Raw genomic sequence first — 18,489 nt, 5'->3', positions numbered from 1 at the left:
TTTTCTGTTGGTTTCAGCAAACTGAAGGGATGGAGAACCCCATGCAAATGCTATTTTTGTCAAATTTTAAACTCTTAAATGTTTTTGGTAAATTAGATTTTCAAGGTAGTACAATAACCATTTTTTATTGGTGTAAAAAGATGAATGTGCAGTACAGAGCTATGCGCAGCCAATGTAATGAAGGCCACAAGCACTGATGACATTCACTGTATGGAATAATAGTATGCCATTTGAAACTTTGGTTATACAGGCAGATGGTTTGCAGAGTTCTGTGAGTTTGCCAAGGGGCAATTTCAGAAGGGGGGGAAAAATTATTCAGCCACATCCTGTACATAGTGGCCTGTAGATGGAATTTTTTTCTGAACACTGGCGGGGCGTTTGGGGTGTTTTGCTAGTTTCTTCCTGGTCATCTTGGAACGTCGCTGGGGAAGAGGCATTGTGAGAGGACAGGTTTCATAATAAAGCAGAAATTCTCGGCATGCTTTGTGGCCTGCATTAAATCAAAACTTCAGCTCGCAAATGACTAACTGGAAGCTTGACTCTGTGCTACAGTTTGACTGAAATGTGAAGCCTTTGCAAGTAAAAATACTGCAGTGGATCTATTTGCAATAGGCAGATGGATGCTTTTTTGTTCCAGCCAAGCTCTGTGCAATCCAGTTTGATTTACTTAATTGGGTCTTTTACCTCTTTAAAAGATGTAGATCTTGCAAATGTTAAGTTGATCCCAGTACTGGATTTGAATTAGCTGGAAGTAATATAAAAGTATGTAATTGGTTTAGCCCAACTGACATGGAGCATGGTTAGAATGTCCAGAAGAGAGGACAGGTCAAATACAAATCTACGAGTAGCAAACTATAAAACCATAGCCTTACTTTGAGTAGAAGCAATAAGCCTCGGGAAAGGTCAGCCTCCACCCCAGTTACGAGTTCAGTACTTCCAAGTTTTTTCTGGGTTTCCACTGTGGAAATGCAAAGTCTACTTTTTAAGATGGGCTAATTTGATAAATCAATCCATTAATACCCACATGAGGAAAAAGTACTGGTTATGCACATCTCTGCTGCATGATAAGCCTGGTATTTGCCACTGTTACTGTACGTAGCATGCTTAATGTTGGCAGTTGTCCGTGTCCAATGCAGTTCAGTCAGTACAGTGCATGGCTCAAGTCTTGAGTACTTTGTTTTTACAACAAGGTTCCTTTTTGAAGATGCTCTAAATTCTAGTCCTTATGCTTATGTTATTTAGCCTCATCATAGATAACTACTCATTACAGCTTTTTTTCAGGTATGTTTTTTTATATTCTGTTAGGGCTGCAGTACTGTAAGCTATAGCTTCATGGTTTTCCTTTGGCTACCATGATTTGGATGTGGTGGGACAAAGACCATTGCATAAGCTCACATATTCACAAAATATTAATGGCATTTAAAATGACCTGGGACTAGATATTTTACTGATGCAGTCTTGGTGCGTCACTGCTCTAGACTCCACAACTTGTAGTTCTCCGTGCAGTCAGCTTGAACAATACCATCAGGAGACCCAAGCGTAATGGTTTTGTGCCTCTGGAAAAAGTTGCCACTCATGGAAAATCTTAAGACTTTTAACAAACATACAGTACAAAACCAACAGATGACGAGTGAACAAAAAGCTGAAGCTTGCTTATATGGTACTTTCTTAGTTTTGTCAAGAATAGCCATTTTCTGATCGAAATAATCACCATTTGTGTACAAAGCTTTTTCAAAATGTTTGAGAAAGGGACCGCAGATCCTATGGAATCACTCTACAGTTGACAACTTTCATTCTGACGGAACATTAAACTTTGTAAGTAAATTCCGATATGGGGGAATGTATAAAAATATCAGTAGGGCTCACTATGAAAGTAATGGACTAGTAGCAGATGTAGCCACATTAGATGTAGTACATCTGCTTTGCACCAGGCTACAAACTGCTTCTGGGATTCGGTCCCATTCCTTTTGTAGAGCCTTGACCTAGCTTAACCAGCTTGGTTACTGGACTGATCCCTAGCGTTGCATCCCACAGATGTTCAGTATTCCTCAATACTGAATTGATTATAATCATTAAGCGAGCAGGATGAATGCGAGATGCAGTTCTAGATTGCCCCATAGATAAGGCCAGAGAAATTGGCAACTGTTGAAGTACTGGGGCTTCACTGTTGGCAACCTGACTACATGGCCCTACAAATACTCCAGGTGAATGTCTGAACTAACTGTAGGCACTACTGCTCTGGCTGTCACTCTTGGACCTCCTTATTAATTGGTCTGTCCAACTGTGAGTGGATCACTTTTCACATGTCATGCTTCCAGACATTCATCAGGGTGGTCTACACAAAATCTTGATTCATCGCTAACAGAACTTGCCTCCATGGCCAGTGCGTTCACCCGACGTGACATAGTTCAGATTCTACATAGCATTCTTGATAAGTAGGGTGCTTTTGTTTTTGTTTTTTACCAGTTTGAGATTTAGCAGATGACATTCCCTACATCACCTGTGCCCAGTCTTGCCAATATGAGTTCTTATCAAAAAGTGTACTACAGACCATTTTAAGTGGTGAATCAAACTAGAGGGGGTGCTAAAAAACATAGCATAATTTTCTGAAATTTCTTAATGGTTTGTATTCTAATCTACAATTATATCAATCCTGAGGTACTTATTATGCACAGAAATTGAGCAGAAAGCCCTTGGTTGCCTGATGTAGGACTTTATCTGTAACAAATGTCATGTAAGAACTGGCAAGTTACATAGTTTTTTTTTTCTTGTGAGGGTGGGGCAGGTTTTAAAATGAGATCACTGTTTAGATCAAAGCCTTTTATTTTCATCTAGCTGGTAACTTCAGGTTGGCTACAGAATTTTTCTCATGAGATGACTGAGCAACATTTCAAAAGTGCATTTTAAGAATTGCAACATTTTCCTGTCAAGCCAAGTTTGCTAGTACTGCATATCTATAACAAAGTCTCATTAAATGTTTTTTTTTGTAGCTGAATGTTTGTAAGAACTTGAATCTTGTAGCCAAATATTTCAAGGCCAATTGATCAGCAAGTTCATAATTCTTTCCTTTGAATTGCTTCGTTTCTTTGTACCTCACAGATTAAGAGGGGTGGAGGGAAGTATTGTGGATCACCAGTGTTAGTGACTTCATAGTGCATGATGTGCACATAGCAAAACCTTACATAGCTTTTTTTTTTTGCCATTCCTTTTCCCTTTCTCCTCCTCTTGAAATTGGAAACCTCAGTGGTGGGGATTTTTTTTTGCCTGCCAGGATTAAGTTCGCTTCTGTCCTTTTATGGCTAAAAAATCAAGGGAACTTTCAGCTTGTGAGTAAGAGCAGGAGGGAGGGCTGTTTGCTGATGCCTATGAGGTGGAGGGGGGGAGGCTGGGGGTTAGGGAGGTGGAGGAGGAGGAGGAGGAAGTCTTGGTTTGCTAGGACACACTGGCTTGTTTTTCAACAGTACAATATACTGGTTAGTGCATGCTTGGAGATCTTCTCCTGCACATTTCTCCATGTAGCTTCGAATGGATCTGTTAGGAAGGGGATAAGAGGTGCAAAGAATTATCCTGAACTTCCAAGGGCTGCAGAGGAGGTTACTATTGTATAACTGGGGGGTGGGTGGGGGGAGGAATTTAATAGCCATCTGCTCTAAACGAGTTCTTTTGGAAAGATTTGCATCTCGTTGCAGGTGTGTACTGTAGGTAATTTTTTTTGAAATTTAACTTCTTTAGTTGTCTTATGTTCCCATCTTCAAGTGAATACAGTATAGCAGAAAAGCTGTTATAAACTGATCGCAATCGGAGCAGTGGGTGTGTCAAGTATTTGAAAGTGTTATTGCTGATGGCGCAGGATTTCTTCCTCTTGTTTAGAGACGTTCGTGATTTGTAATAGTTGCAATTTTCTTTTTTTTTAGACATTGGGTTGCACGTGTTTTTGGCACTTGGTTAACTTGCCTTTACCTACCTACTCACCCAAAATCGCGTGGAAGAAAGATGGTTTTCTAATGATTACTCCAAGAATGCACACAAGATGCAACTCCCCCCCATACCATATCGGCAACATCTGGAAGGTGCAATAACTCAAACATGTTAAAGAGGTAACAAGTTCATCAAAGTACAGTGTAGGCTTCAAGGAGGTGGCATATATGAGAAATGCTGTAGAGAAGACCTTGTTGGCAGAAGTTGTAGGGTAACTGCAGAATGAAACGCAATCATTTGCTTCTCTGGGTTCTGCTGTCTGTTGAAAATGGTCATGTATGGTATGTGGGAAGGAGTCTAAGCCTGAAAGCATCTTGTGGTCACATCTGCAGTTCTGCCGTGCACACAACTTCCATTTGCATGGTCTGAGGGTTTCTGCTCCCAGTCCAGAGTCTCTATGCTGGAAGCAAAGTGGAAATGATGAAAGGAGTGAGAATCAGTGTCCCTTTAAAACTACTCAGTCTTAAGCAATGTGTTATTTCAGAGCTGCTCAGAATTCTTCTGTAATCAGACCTAGAGTTGTAAAAAAAAAAATGCATGATTTTGCAATTTATTTTTAACTCCTGGGATGGAGATGAGTCACTGCTCAGATATGTGACCCCTGCTGATCTCTTCCTGTACTGGGAGTCATTTTTGGGGAATATTTTTAGGAAACTGGACAGGAGGGCAAAATAACTGACCATATATGATCATAAGGTTCAATGTAGAAATACCTTTTGCTCTACATGGTTAAGTGCTTTCTAGTCTTGAGGGAATATTTGGGGGTTCTATTTAACACCTCTTGTTCACCCCTTCTGTACCTGAATTCCTTAACTTAAAACATTTGGTTCTCTATTTTAGTGGCATTTGGGAAGGGTACTGTTCATTTCTCTTAAAATGAATACAATCATGAATGTAAATATACAGTCTGTGAAGAATGCTCTTAGAAATATTCCACAGCTGTTAGACATATGTTTGAAAATGCAGCATATTGAACTGCAGTGATTGTGTGGGGGGTGGAATTCTGGATTTTTTCCCCCCAGTTCTCATGAGTCACTGTTCCATGCAATGTCTGTTTTCTGCCTAGTGCAGTCACATAACTTTTAATGCAGCTTCTGGAGTTGTGCAGTGGACGTTCCTCACTTCTACTTTTCATGAGGTACCGTGTAGTCTTTCTGTGCGTGCAAACAACATCCTAAATGAAATATTGAATGCAAACATTGCCAGTTGTAATTTAATCCTGGCATATTTCTCTTTTTGGTCTTCTAACAAGATGTTTTGGCCAACAGTCCATCTTTTTCTGCTCATGTAGGGTGTAAGAAATGTAAACTATTTACTGTACTTGTATACAGTCTCTGTACTAGGAGGGCCATGGAGCTCTGCTTGCATCAGCCTGTGACTAGTAATCACAGTAAGAATTGTGAACAACGCAGCACCTTAAACTGCTTCTTGTTAATAACCAAAAATGTTCCTATAATCAACTATATATATATGCTCCACTTAATGGTATTTTTGTGAAATGGGTAAAAACCGTTAGCTCCATCTGTAGAGCAGTAATACTGTTCTTTGCCCTTTTTAGTTTTTCGTTCTGGCTTTTGTGGAATTTCTTTGTGAGCTGCCTTCATGTCATAACGGGAGAGGATGAGTTGGCCATGGAATGAATGTTACAGCACAAAAGGAATTGCTGATTAGATGACATACAGGCCTAGTCCTGTACTTAATGGGCCTGGAACCTTTACCCCCACCCCTGCAACAGTTCCAAAACGTTTGTTGACTTTAGAGCAGGAACCGCCCTGTTACTATGGAAACAACATTGCCATCTACTGTGCCGCCTCGGCATTTAAGCTTTGCTCTGGTGAACAGGCCTTTCCCCAATTTGTTTCTCTCCAGAATGTTAGCACTAACAAAAGGGTGGAATGCATCTTGTGGTTTAATTGTGTGCTTCCTTGTGAAGAAATTGCCCTTCCAGGCATTTGAAATCGACCCAGTCAGCTTTTTTTCTTTTATATCTTTCAGTCTGCTTTTGTCTTCTCAAAAGAGAGATTTTATTTGTGCCTTGTTAATCACGTGGAAACAATACAGTTCAATTTCAAGTCTGTATATTTAAATTGTTGCGTATCTTCACACCCCAAGAATGCATTTTATTGAAAACCAAGCCAGAAACGCAATCAATTTCAATTTGTCATCTGGTGTTGCATTTTTTTGGCCCATCATGCTTGTTTGGTTGCTGGAGGCTTATTGATCTCTGGTTCTTTGGTTGCTTTTTGAAGCATCCTGGTGTCTGAACAAACCGCATTATAGAAATCCAGTCCAGAAAATTACTATTCTTTGTTCTAAACTCATCCTTAAAATCAACAGATTAAGTACAGCTTCATAAAGGACAAAGCAACACATGATATAGGTTTTAATGATTGGAAAGGCTGAATTTAGTGCACTTAAAGCAACATTAGATTTGTATTCCTTATGTTAAGTCTAAATGAATTTTTTTTTATGGAGTCTTACTGTGCATTCTTATAGATTTTTTTTTTTGGATTGCATTTGTTAGCCCCGTTATCCATTGATCTATTTTACAGTAAGTCATTGGTTCCCTCCATAGCTGAGAATTGGCATTTTTTAGTGGTATAAAATTTTAGCAGTCTGAGTTTAAGACCCCACCCTCTTGTAGTAACAGGTTGTCACTGGTGTTGGGGGCAGATAAGGACAAATCTGTGGCTTATTTTTTGCACATGTAGTTAATGCCATCAGGCATGCAAGGATGCTTTCAAAGTAAGGCTTCTTATACTTTTTTTTTGCTGTAATGGAAGAATTGACCACAAACCAGTGAATTGTGTAGGCATATGACAGCAAGGCCTATTGTTAGTTTATCTAGGATATTTCCCAGCTTTCCTTTTTGCCTTTTAATGTCCCTTGACAGGCCCCAGAACCCGAGATAACGGGTGGCCTGTTCTTTATCAAGACTTTGATCTTGGCTTTTAAGGGACTCCCAGGTTCCAAGTTCTGATCTCTCAGGTATGGAACTCGATGTGCTTGCACAAGGGTGAACAAAACTGACTTTTTGTACGGGTGGTGTTTATTCCTTTTTTTTAAACCTGCTTTTACCTCCTTTTCCCTGTTTTTCAATGTCAATTCTCAGTTTTGTGATCATGCCAAGCTGTTTTTAACTTTAAGTGAAAGCAAACAAGTGTGCTCAACTGAAGACTGCCTACTGTGTGCAGGCTGCTAGTGTGGGGTTTAATTGCTTCAAAGGGAGGAGAAGTTCATTGACAGTAGAGGTCTGTGGTCTAGAATGATGGGACTTATGCTTGGAGACCTTTGTCATCCATTTATTTTTAGCCTGTTTTTTTTCCTGGCGAGGGTCCCTAACCCTAAAACATACCATTCCTTAATTAGTTCGTTGTAACAGAAGGCTCTTCCTCCTATTGTTATATCTTGCCCAAAGATAAAGAATCTTAAAGTACTGGATTCCTGCCTTTTAGTGACTTCTTAACTTGTGATTTTTCTACATATTCTTAGTATTTGTGCTGTATGACCTTTTTTGTTTGAATAAACATCTGTGCAAGAAAGCCTTCTTAAGTCAAACCCAAACCTGAGGGAAGTGTAGTTTAGAAAAGTGTCATGCAGTGTCAGTGTTCCCTTTTTACCCCACAATTTGCTTTGAATAGTTTTTTTATAGCAATTCTTATCGCAGCCACAAGCAAAAGCCTCAGAACAGCCTAAATGACATCGGAAACATGCTCGGCAAGAAAAAGACCCTAAACTTATCAAGTCATATTGCAGCATGCAAAAGATATGTGGTGTGCCTAGGGATTTTACAATGACGCAGCCTCTTGTTTCTGGGTGGGGCAGGATGGGTGTTGTAGCCAGAATTAAGAATGTGAGAATGTATGCTTAGAATCCAACACGTTATTGATATGATGTGGCTTGGTTTCATAAGGGTAGCTACAGGATTCCTAATGTCTGAGCTCTCTGAAGCTATTTCGTTTGTTGGTAGTCTTTAACAAGAGTTGCAAAGGAACAAGTAATAGGTTTATTCCATGCTGAAAAAAAGAAGAAAGAGAACACAACGTTTCGGCCGTGGAGCCTTCTTCAGGTGTCACACCTGAAGAAGGCTCCACGGCCGAAACGTTGTGTTCTCTTTCTTCTTTTTTTCAGCATGGAATAAACCTATTACTTGTTCCTTTGCAGCCTACGCATGCTGACGCAGCTACCCACCTGAACTTTAACAAGAGTTTACAGTACTATTATGTCTGTTCAGGAATCTCAAATCTTGGTCCTGGAGGGTCATTTTAACAGGTATCTTCATGTAGTGCTGGTAAATCAGCCTAAGCCAATAACTTCATTCAGATAACGGTCTAGCTGGGTTCTTAACATGCAAGTGAGTTGGCCTTCCAGGACCAGAACTGGGGATCCATGAGTTAGTTGATTTGTAATGAGAATTTGTTCCCGATCTTTCAGTGTGGTTCTGACATTGCAATATTGGAATAGTATTGATATGTTGGTCAATAGGTACAATTCTCTAACGCATTGCAAGTACAAAGTGTGGCTTTGCTTGACCTATTGAACAGGCCTGTGATGTAATGTCTGCATTTGTTACACTATAACAGCTATGTGTTCAGTCAAATTTGGAGCGAGTGTATAAAAATAAGCTGCTGGTTATTGGTCTAATTTGAAATGTTCTCTAGATGAGACCTGGTTTTAATTTTCTATTTCTTTCCCCCCACAAAGTGATTAACTTTATTTAAATTCGATCAATTGAATTTGGTTGGAATGAAAAATGAATTGCATCATAGCCTGATGGTGACTCTGCATATTGTCTCCTCCAGACTCCAAGGCCATTGTGGATGGGAACCTGAAGCTGATTCTGGGGTTGATATGGACCCTTATTCTCCACTACTCCATTTCCATGCCGATGTGGGATGAGGAGGAGGATGACGACGTGGCCAAACAGAAAACGCCCAAGCAGAGGCTGCTGGGATGGATCCAGAACAAGCTTCCCCAGCTGCCCATCACCAACTTCAGCCGGGACTGGCAGTCTGGCAAGGCGCTTGGTGCCCTGGTTGATAGCTGTGCCCCAGGTGGGTGTATGGTCAGCTTTGCAACCTGATGAGTGGTGTCTGACTGCAGCTGAAGGCACTTAAAAAGCTTGTTTTTAGTTGGCTATATAAGCCCAAAGTAGTTCCTGTAAGTCATAAAGGTGTTGCTTAATTTTGAGTAGATGTAGGCAAGTTATGTACTGTATTCCATTTTCGTTCTTGTAGGCTTGTAAACCTTTCAGTGCTGGAAGGGCCAAATTCTTCATTTAAACAACTTTTCCTGCACCTAGAATACTGTAAATGTTTAGTGTTCTTTGTACAAAAATGTTCTCATTTATACCAGCTAGAAATGGTATAATTTTTAATATGGGTTCATGGTATGTATTATATGTGCGTGCTCGGAAAAGAGCATGTCTAAACGGAGCATGTGTTTATCCTGTACTGGCTATTTCAAATAAGGAAATGTAGTGGGATGTTAAAAGTAACATGTTCTGTTAGTGCACTGTTTAAATAAGTGAATTGGTCACCTGCAGGTCTGTGCCCTGACTGGGACTCTTGGGATCAGACGAAACCAGTGGACAATGCTCGAGAGGCTATGCAACAGGCTGACGACTGGCTGGGCATCCCACAGGTATAACCAAAACATGGGGACATAAGAAATCTGTCTGATTTGATCTGACCTTTTAGCTGGTCCTTGAAAGAGGTCAAGACATTGAATGCAGCCACGTGGTTGGGTAGCTCATTCCAAACTTGAAGAAAGTACTTCTCTTCCTTAAAGAGCTGTGTAATTCATCCAACAGCGAGAGTGCCACTGGGGCTTAAAAACTTTTTAATAGCATGGCAGTGTTTCACTAGTGAACCTCGTTGTTCATCTGTGCTTTTCTGGTTGCTAGAAGCTTCCTGGTTTGGTGATATCGGCTTCTTTTACAGATGCTCGAACTCCATATTCCAAAGATATTCTGGAATTTCAGCAGTCAGCCTTGCTCGTGTGTGTGATGTGCTCCACCCTTAAACATCTGTGAAGCGAGTGTAGCTGATGCTTATGCAAGGGAGAACTGGGATGGCTTTCAGTATGCATTGATTGACTTGTCAAGACCATGGTTTCCCTAGCTGGCTAAATCTTGTTTTCTCTTCCGTTTTTAACTTCTTTAGAAAGGCTGTTAACCAATACTTTTAAAGTCCTCTTGGTCATGCTAAACTTTTTAGTCCCAAAGTGTTAAGTTAGGCCCTTAAGGCTTTTTGAATTGAGCCATTGTTGGGTAACCTTGTTCTGGTATCTTCTGCATTATGGGACTCCTGTGCTATCTGGTAGCTGTCTGGGTCAAGAGCAGATAACCTTAGTGTTCCATTCTGTGCCCTGATGGAACTTTTGATGCAGCTGGTACTTCTAGTCCTTCTGAATTCTCTCACAAGGAGTGGTTGCAGCATGACCTTTCAGTGTAATGGAAAAACTAATTAAAATTACCCTAATTAAAATGATGTACCCAGTGCAATTCATATTTAGGCATGAATGGTCTCATTCCCAAGAGATCTTATGGTTTTGGCACTTCAGTGCTAATATCTGCTCTTGCAACGATTGCTTTATAAGTAAAGGCAAGCATGTTTCATTTTTAAACATTTTCCTTTGTGTTTATGCAGTTAAGGCATCGTAGAATGTTCGAGCTGCAAATGTCTTTTTTTTTTTAATTTGTTGAATTACAGGAAAGGTGCTATGGTATGATATTTTGAAGTGCGGGTTGTCAAGGCATCTGAAAATAAAATGACAGTTGAATAATGTGGGCAGCCTTGTTTCCTGTTCTGGGTACAAGTTCCGCCAAATGACATGCAATTTTTTGTAATAGACTGGATTGTGTTTCATGAAATCTATGGAGAAAGTGTCCTTTCCTTTGCAGAGGACTTAACTTGGCAAGATCTGGCGTAAATGTTAGCTTCTAGTCCAGACCGCTGGCTTGTGTTTTGTTGGAGTGGCTATATCAGTAATAGTGTTTTTTCTGCATCTTAAAATATTAATGAGTAAGAAACGTGAAGGGAATCAGATTGTATTTGCTTTCTTAAAGTTCATTTTTAACAGTTTGCCCTGACAAGTAAAAGCAATGCTTTTTCCTGTTTTATGGATGGAGTGGTCTGCAAATCAGAAGCTTGTTGTGGCACTCCCTGTGCACTGAATGCCACTATATTACAGACACTTCCTTCTTGAGGTCTCTTGTGATAAGTGGCAATAGAGTGGTAACGAGGTAAAGCTCTAGCCTCAAATAGGCAAGCAAAGTTGGTGCGATGAGGCAAACTGAAGTGGCCTGCTGTGGTTGGGGGGGGGGGGGGGCTCCCTTTTTGTAGTAGCAAGTTGGTAGATCAACAGCAGGCTCAATGTAGAATGTGTGTCCCATTTGTAACACTGTGATAAGCAAGTTGTAAGTCGGAGCTGCTCTGTGAACACGGGTGGGCACATTTCGGACTGCTTCATCCAATAGAGGGTTGCAGGAGAGCTGGAGTCTGCAAGGAAGGGTACACCCTGGATGGGACACCAGTCCACTACAGAGCTGCGACACACAAACCAAAATAAACTCGCACCAGAGTCCCTTTTTCTAGAAGCCAATCAATATTGATGCCAAATGTCTTTTGAGTTGTGGGAGGAAACTAGGACATGCAGCATTTGAGGTAATGCTACTAAATTTACAGTGCAGAGGGGAAGCTTTACTGTTGTGCAGGATATCTTTTTATGCTCAAGGGTTCATTCATCATTTGCCAAAAATATTCGGCTTTCAGTCTTTCCAAAATAGCCTATATGCTTTATGCTTTCACCATGTTAACGCACACTGCCTTGACCAGGAGCTTTTAAGCCCTGCACCTGGAGTGCCTCATTCGAGCAGATTTGACAGGTAGCCTTTAAAAAATATTGGTGTCTAAAGGCATGGATCAATTTAACTGTGATCTGGTAAGCTAATGAGGTGTTCACTTAAGTAAATTAGAGAATTTGGAACGCATTGGTATTTTTCAACTCCTCCAGGAGCAGTGTTCCCTCCTTCCTGAAATACGATTTTAGTTATTTAAACAAGTTTTCCTGTTCTGTAGCAGGTGATTTAGGGTGGCCTATAAGTAATTAACCCTGGTCCTAGATCTTCGGGAAGATCATGACATCACCCATTTTCAGTTTTCATCAATATTTAAATGCCGTAATAAAACCTACAACCCTTTTCTTTAGGTTTCCAAGGTTTGATTTCCACTGCAGTAACTTTTCCAAGTGAGATCCAGATGTATCTGGAAAGAAATGTCATCTTTCAAGATGACAGTGGATTAAGAGGAAGTATGGAGGCAGGTCTTGCTCATGTTTCTGTAATACTTTTCTAAATTAGGTTATCACCCCTGAAGAAATCGTGGATCCCAATGTGGACGAGCACTCCGTGATGACCTACCTGTCCCAGTTTCCCAAAGCCAAACTGAAGCCAGGGGCTCCCCTCCGACCCAAACTGAACCCCAAAAAGGCTCGTGCCTATGGGCCAGGTAATCCTTTTACTCTCACTGACTAGTTTGTAATTGAAACTAATTTCTGTCTTTTTCTCTGATACTCAGTTTCAGATGGTGGTATTTTAGACCCTTGACTGGGGATTTTTACTGTGCATGTCACTTGTTGATATTCCTAACGCCATCACAGCACATAATCTAGCTACTGTCGGCTTAGTTTCCTTGCTGCACTCTGTATTGGCAATAAGGGATAGTAATTGACCTGGTTTGTTTTTAAAGCCGCACCGTTTAAACTATTGCATTGTTCATCAAAGAAAACTATTGTAAAGAAGCTCATCTTCTGCAGAACCTCAGATATTTACTCTAGGGTTGTGGGGGCCAGTGTATTTGTAGTCATTACTTTTTTTTTTAAAAAAAAAGGTGAATCTTTGTTCAAACATTCAAGGTGATCTCTTGAATTTCTTACGGTTTGTTGATGTAAATAGTCTCAGGGCAACCCCAATTTAAGTTCTGTGTAAACCTTTTTAAATGTCTTGTTTATTAAGGTATCGAGCCCACTGGCAATGTGGTGATGAAGAAAGCTGAGTTTACAGTGGAGACCATCAGTGCTGGGATGGGCGAGGTCTTGGTGTATGTTGAGGACCCTGCTGGGCACAGGGAGGAGGTAAGACGGCTCACTAGACCACCTGTTGGGTTAGTGTGGCATTGCAGGGGTTTAGCAATGGAATTTAATTAGGGATTTTTCTAGAATGCTACCCGTGAATCTTAGTGAGGCTTTATAGTACCTTGTTTTCTGTAAATATTTTGAAACTCATTTTGTGATTAGATCAACATCTTTTGCATTAGGCTCCTCGTGGGGAAAAAATAGAAATAACAAATTTCTTATGTTGCTAATTTTGTTGGGTTTTGGTCAGTTTTGAAGGATTTAATGTTCACATGAATTCCTTTAGTAGCACCTCAGTAGGGAATCAGTTGAAAGATCAGTGTGACTTCTGTTGTCAAGCAGTTAGACATTAAGCAGCGACGCTGAAGAATTGAGTGCAAGTACTGTATTCCTTTTTTTTTTTGTCTAGGCTAAGGTGACGGCCAACAATGACAAAAACCGCACCTACTCTGTTGTCTATATTCCCAAAGTGACTGGCACACACAAGGTAAAACTTCTTTCTCTTGGAGACTTGAGTTTATGGAATTTGTGCAGGTGCTGTAAATCTGCTGGTCTTAAGTTGGCATGGTGACTAAAGGGGCAGTGGGCTTTCAGAGTTCTGATGTCGGTGATCTCTTGTCAGGTGACTGTGCTGTTTGCTGGGCTTCACATTTCCAAGAGCCCCTTTGATGTGGATGTGGGGATGTCTCAGGGTGATGCCAGCAAGGTGACTGCCCAGGGTCCAGGACTGGAGCCCAGTGGCAACATTGCCAATAAGACCACCTACTTCGATGTGTATACTGCAGGTACCCAATGGTGATCACCGTATCTTATACAGCCTATGACCACCAAAACCATACATGCAAAACTTCTAAAATGCCATGAGAGACCTGGTGATGTTACAGTTGACATTGACTTGAAATGAATTATAAACTAGTTAACTATCAAATTCCACGCTTGACAAGCCAGTTTAGACTTTAAGAACTCAATGGTTTTCTCCATTTTGTAAATTCTATAAACGGCCATTTTACCAAACTTCTCCTGAGGACACTTGATTATAACCAATGTTTTAACAAAATTAAGTGCATTTCATTTTAATTACCTGTTGTTTGGAGTCTTACCATTTTTACAGTTCATGCTAATTTGTAACAAAGGGAGTCATTTGAAATTAAAGCCTACTATGGCAGTCTTTTGTATGGTGTGTTTCTGCCCGAGTATGTACCCTGTATAGTGAGTCTTTGTGCACTGAGCAACATAATGGTAGATGTTTCATCGTTATTCTGAAAAATTTATGCTCTCCTAGTGTTTTTCAAATTAGACCAAAACAGGGAAATAGAGTATGGTTAAGAGAATGATTCCATCAGAGGATGCATTGGGGCCCCTTCCCTGGATCAGTGATATTTCTGAATGGAATCTGTTAGTGCTATCATCTTGCACTTACTATACAGAAAGGGGGGAATGTCTTGATTCTAATGTCTTCAATGTTGCTTTGACTTCCAGGTGCGGGTATAGGCGAGGTGGGAGTGTCCATTGTTGATCCTACTGGAAAGAAGGACACTGTGGAGTGCAATATTGAGGACAAGGGGAACAGCAGCTACCGGTGTACTTACAAGCCCACGAAAGAGGGTGTCCACACCATCTACATCACTTTTGCTGGAAGTCAGATATCCAAGAGCCCCTTCACTGTCACTGTGGGAGAAGGTATGGGCAGTATTGATAATTTCTAAACCATAGAGATGAGCGCTACTCAACCTGCTGTCAGTTGGCATCTTTCATCAATAACCTCAATTTTTAAGCTTGATCTAAAAATCCACTCCATTCCATAATCGGTAAGAAAGTGATGCTGAATCATGCATCTTAACTCTTCAGCCTCTAAAAGTATTGGCTGTCATTTTGAGGTAATATTTAGTTATTAATAGTTGTAAGTTTAATCAGTTTGGAATTTGCTTTTTTTAGTGTAAAGAGGGGTGATAGGATCTTTTTGGATAATTGATAGAGGCAAGAACTATAAATAAGATCCTTGTACATTGGAGGGAATATATTTACTTATCTTAGATGTTAGCTTTAAACATTCATTGTCTTGCCAATTCCCCCTGTCCCCAAAGAAAAGTGGTTAAAATGCAATATTTTTACAATCAAGAAATTAGTACTAAATATCTGAAACGTTTAAGTTCAGAAAACTCCACCTTGTTGTTTCAATCATTTGGTTATGGTATTCTGAATGTATCTTGGTAAGGCTTGTTTTCAGACTAGCAGAATGTTTTAGATCTGTATTGTGTGCTTTTTCATTTTTTGATCTTTTCTTTCCCTCAAAATGCTTTCCAGTCCAACTAGGACTTTTGGTGATGTCCCCTTCTCTCTGGATGAACTTTTGACTTCTGATGTCATTTCCTCTCTCCTTCGGTACTAGTAGTGTGCTATGCATGCTTGTATCTGTGCTTTTATGCAGTGTCATAAAATTGGAAATTATAGACCTTAGATAGCATCACAGTTTTAAATATTAACTGGCACTATGCAACTTTCATTGCATCAGCCAATTAACATTGGGCTTAGAATTGCCCTATATGGGAAAGGGTTTTTAGCAGTCTCAGACTAAAGATGCAAATAGCATCTCTGAAGTTAGTTCCTTGTTTTAAAGGCTTTGTAGTGCATGGTGTGATGTTCTAACATACACAATTTGTTTTATATTAAGTAGCTGGTCTCCATTTGAGTACATTACTCCTAAACTGTGCATTGCTGTAATCTATTCTGTCTTCTGCAAGAGGTCTTGATACTTTTCTCTGCATTGTGCTGCTTTTCTTACTTTTGACTCTTGCTGGGTTTGAGGTGACAGGCTCTTTATTGAACGGGGGTTTGTGCTTTATCTAAACCATGCAGAAACCTCAATGCGGAATATGCTGTCACATTTCTAAAGTATTTTCAGTCAAGACCATTTATCTTTCTTGGTTAGTGATCCTGCTTCCTTTATTTCAGGAAATGGTTATCCTTTTTTTATAGCGAATGTTATGAGGGCATGTAGACAACAGACCCAATACCACTTGATGTTTTGCAGATGCAATGGCTCCCTTTCTAAAGAGCTTTGTTCCTTGCTCTCCGCCTTGTGTAGGCATCATAATGAGAATGCAACCTCTTAAATATATTTGAAAACCATCCTATTATGCTATAGGTTTGCAGCCATTAGACAGAGCTGTTGTGGTCCTCAAAGTAGGTCCATTGGTTGCTTGGCAACATACCTCAAAAGCCACTATTGACCACCTGAAGGAGCCAAATTTGAATCTTTCCGAACCTCACCAGTGTTGACTTGAACCGCTTTGTGCTACCACTTGGGGGAATCTTGACACTTGTTGGTAGCCAATAAAGGGGCTGCTTAAGGTCTGAGTTCAGTTTGGCTTAAACATGAAAGAGCCATGGTTTCCATTCATATTTTTAAATTTCCTGGTGTCATTCTTTTAAAACACTCTGGGTAAACAAGATAAGACCTGCAAGTTCCAATAGGGTAGTACAGTATAACTTATCCAAGGATGTCAGTATTTTTAGGAGACCACACTCATCCTTTTCTAACGATACCTTGTATCTCTTCCACCAGCTTGTAACCCATCTCTCTGTCGGGCAAAAGGCCGTGGACTTCAGCCCAAAGGCCTGCGTGTCAAAGAGACTGCCGATTTCAAAGTTTACACCAAGGGTGCCGGTACAGGAGATCTGAAAGTCACTATCAAAGGACCAAGTTAGTATCGTGGCTTTCCATGCTGATAAAGTGAAGGTTGAAACTTGTTCAAATTTAAAATTGCATGGTTTAATTGCATTTGTTTGGCCCTCTCCAGAGGGTCTGGAGGAGCCTTGCAAGAAGAAGGACCTAGGCGATGGGGTGTACAGCTTTGAATATTACCCAACCACCACTGGGAACTACACCATCACCATTACATGGGGTGGTCAGCAGATCCCTCGCAGGTGAGCCATGGAACGTCATGGATGTTGCAATTAATGTTCATGTTGACACAAGTGTCACAATGTTTTTAATTGTACATTACATTCTGAATATTTTCAGATTCTGTTTCTGGTCTTTTGTTTTAAAATTCTCTGTAATCATCGAGAATGAGAAGCACTCTAAGATGTTCGTTCTAAGCAGTCTTTCTGACTGGAGGTTGACTCTTGCGCAACTTGATAGTAAACTTGGGAGGTGAATAAGCGTGGAAGGTTAAATCTTCGTTTCCTCAGCCAGTTACCAGTGTGCATTTACCACACAAGTCCCTGAATGGGGAAAAACGCATATCTTGGCTTTTTTCCGCCAGTTCTTGAATTCCTGTGAATTTTTAACTTGTCTCCAGTTGGTTAAATCTACAGGGTTGCTTTTACATTTTGCAGAGTCAAAACCAATTGCAAGTACTGACTTTTTTTTTTTTTTTTTTTCCCTCAGCCCCTTCGAGGTAAAAATCGGCACCGAGGCGGGACCGCAGAAAGTGCGGGCATGGGGTCCAGGGCTGGAAGGCGGAGTCGTTGGGAGCTCAGCAGACTTTGTGGTGGAAGCAGTGGGAGATGATGTGGGAACATTGGGTGAGATCTTTGCGATATGACCTAGTTGCAGAGACTCCTCCTGTATTTTTCTTAAACCTGGTACTATTCTGTTTTTCCAACCTGAAGCTTACGGGAGCTAAATCCTATAAAGTCCTCTATTCCAAGACTGTCCCAAGAAAATGAGTGGGTGGGACACAGAATTGTTTAAACTGCAGACAGTCATATAAGCAAGCAGAAGACAAATGATGTCCTTTCATCCTTTTTATTCGACTACTCTTGCATCTTGATAAGTTGTGTATTTTCCTCCTGTTGCATGTTTTTACTAATGGATCAGCGTGCTTGTCCCTAAGCCCATTGTTGGCATCTCCCAGGCTTTTCAGTGGAAGGGCCCTCTCAGGCTAAGATCGAGTGCGATGACAAGGGTGATGGCTCCTGCGATGTCCGCTACTGGCCCACCGAGGCTGGGGAGTATGCAGTGCACGTCCTGTGCAACAACGAGGACATCCAGTACAGCCCCTTCATGGCCGAAATCAAGCCATCACCAGGGAAAGACTTCCACCCAGAAAAGGTAATGTTCTTCCATAATCTTAAAGCTCTACATCCAAGCTACCGTAGAAGGCCATGAGACTGGGACCAATCATTTTGAAATACCATTGGAAAGGGTAGAGTAGGTAGGTCCTAGAGTAGTGTAGTAGTAAACTCTCCAAGTATATCTTGCAGGCCTATTGGCATGATGTTGATGAAAATGTATTTACATTTACACATGAATTTGACAATATAGAAGAATATTTCAGTGAGGTACAGCTCAGCAAGTAGTGACTGTTTGACCTGAATCAGTCTGGATTGGATTTAGATTCGGTTCCTCCTTTTAACCTGTATAACATG

At 40.6% G+C, this 18,489-nt stretch overlaps 1 protein-coding gene across 7 annotated transcripts in view; it reads left to right on the top strand.

Annotated features, from left to right (window-relative positions):
* flna (filamin A, alpha (actin binding protein 280)) overlaps positions 1–18,489 on the top strand; it is a 72,249-nt gene that overhangs the window by 22,984 nt on the left and 30,776 nt on the right. For 4 of the 7 annotated variants that reach the window (XM_015342655.2, XM_015342648.2, XM_015342623.2 and 1 more), the window contains exons 3-13: positions 8,781–9,032; positions 9,524–9,621; positions 12,341–12,488; positions 12,995–13,113; positions 13,523–13,600; positions 13,736–13,898; positions 14,593–14,793; positions 16,679–16,816; positions 16,914–17,040; positions 17,507–17,643; positions 17,955–18,172. In XM_015342655.2, the coding sequence (XP_015198141.1) occupies positions 8,781–9,032; positions 9,524–9,621; positions 12,341–12,488; positions 12,995–13,113; positions 13,523–13,600; positions 13,736–13,898; positions 14,593–14,793; positions 16,679–16,816; positions 16,914–17,040; positions 17,507–17,643; positions 17,955–18,172 (1,679 nt within the window). The remainder of the gene's footprint in view (positions 1–8,780; positions 9,033–9,523; positions 9,622–12,340; positions 12,489–12,994; positions 13,114–13,522; positions 13,601–13,735; positions 13,899–14,592; positions 14,794–16,678; positions 16,817–16,913; positions 17,041–17,506; positions 17,644–17,954; positions 18,173–18,489) is intronic. The other 3 variants (XM_006625574.3, XM_015342663.2, XM_015342629.2) reach the window with 1 other exon arrangement.

This window comes from Lepisosteus oculatus, chromosome 2 (assembly GCF_040954835.1).
Source record: "Lepisosteus oculatus isolate fLepOcu1 chromosome 2, fLepOcu1.hap2, whole genome shotgun sequence".
NCBI classification, from domain to species: domain Eukaryota; kingdom Metazoa; phylum Chordata; class Actinopteri; order Semionotiformes; family Lepisosteidae; genus Lepisosteus; species Lepisosteus oculatus.
Note: the sequence above shows the minus strand (reverse complement) of the source record. Positions and strands in the feature narration are given on the sequence as shown.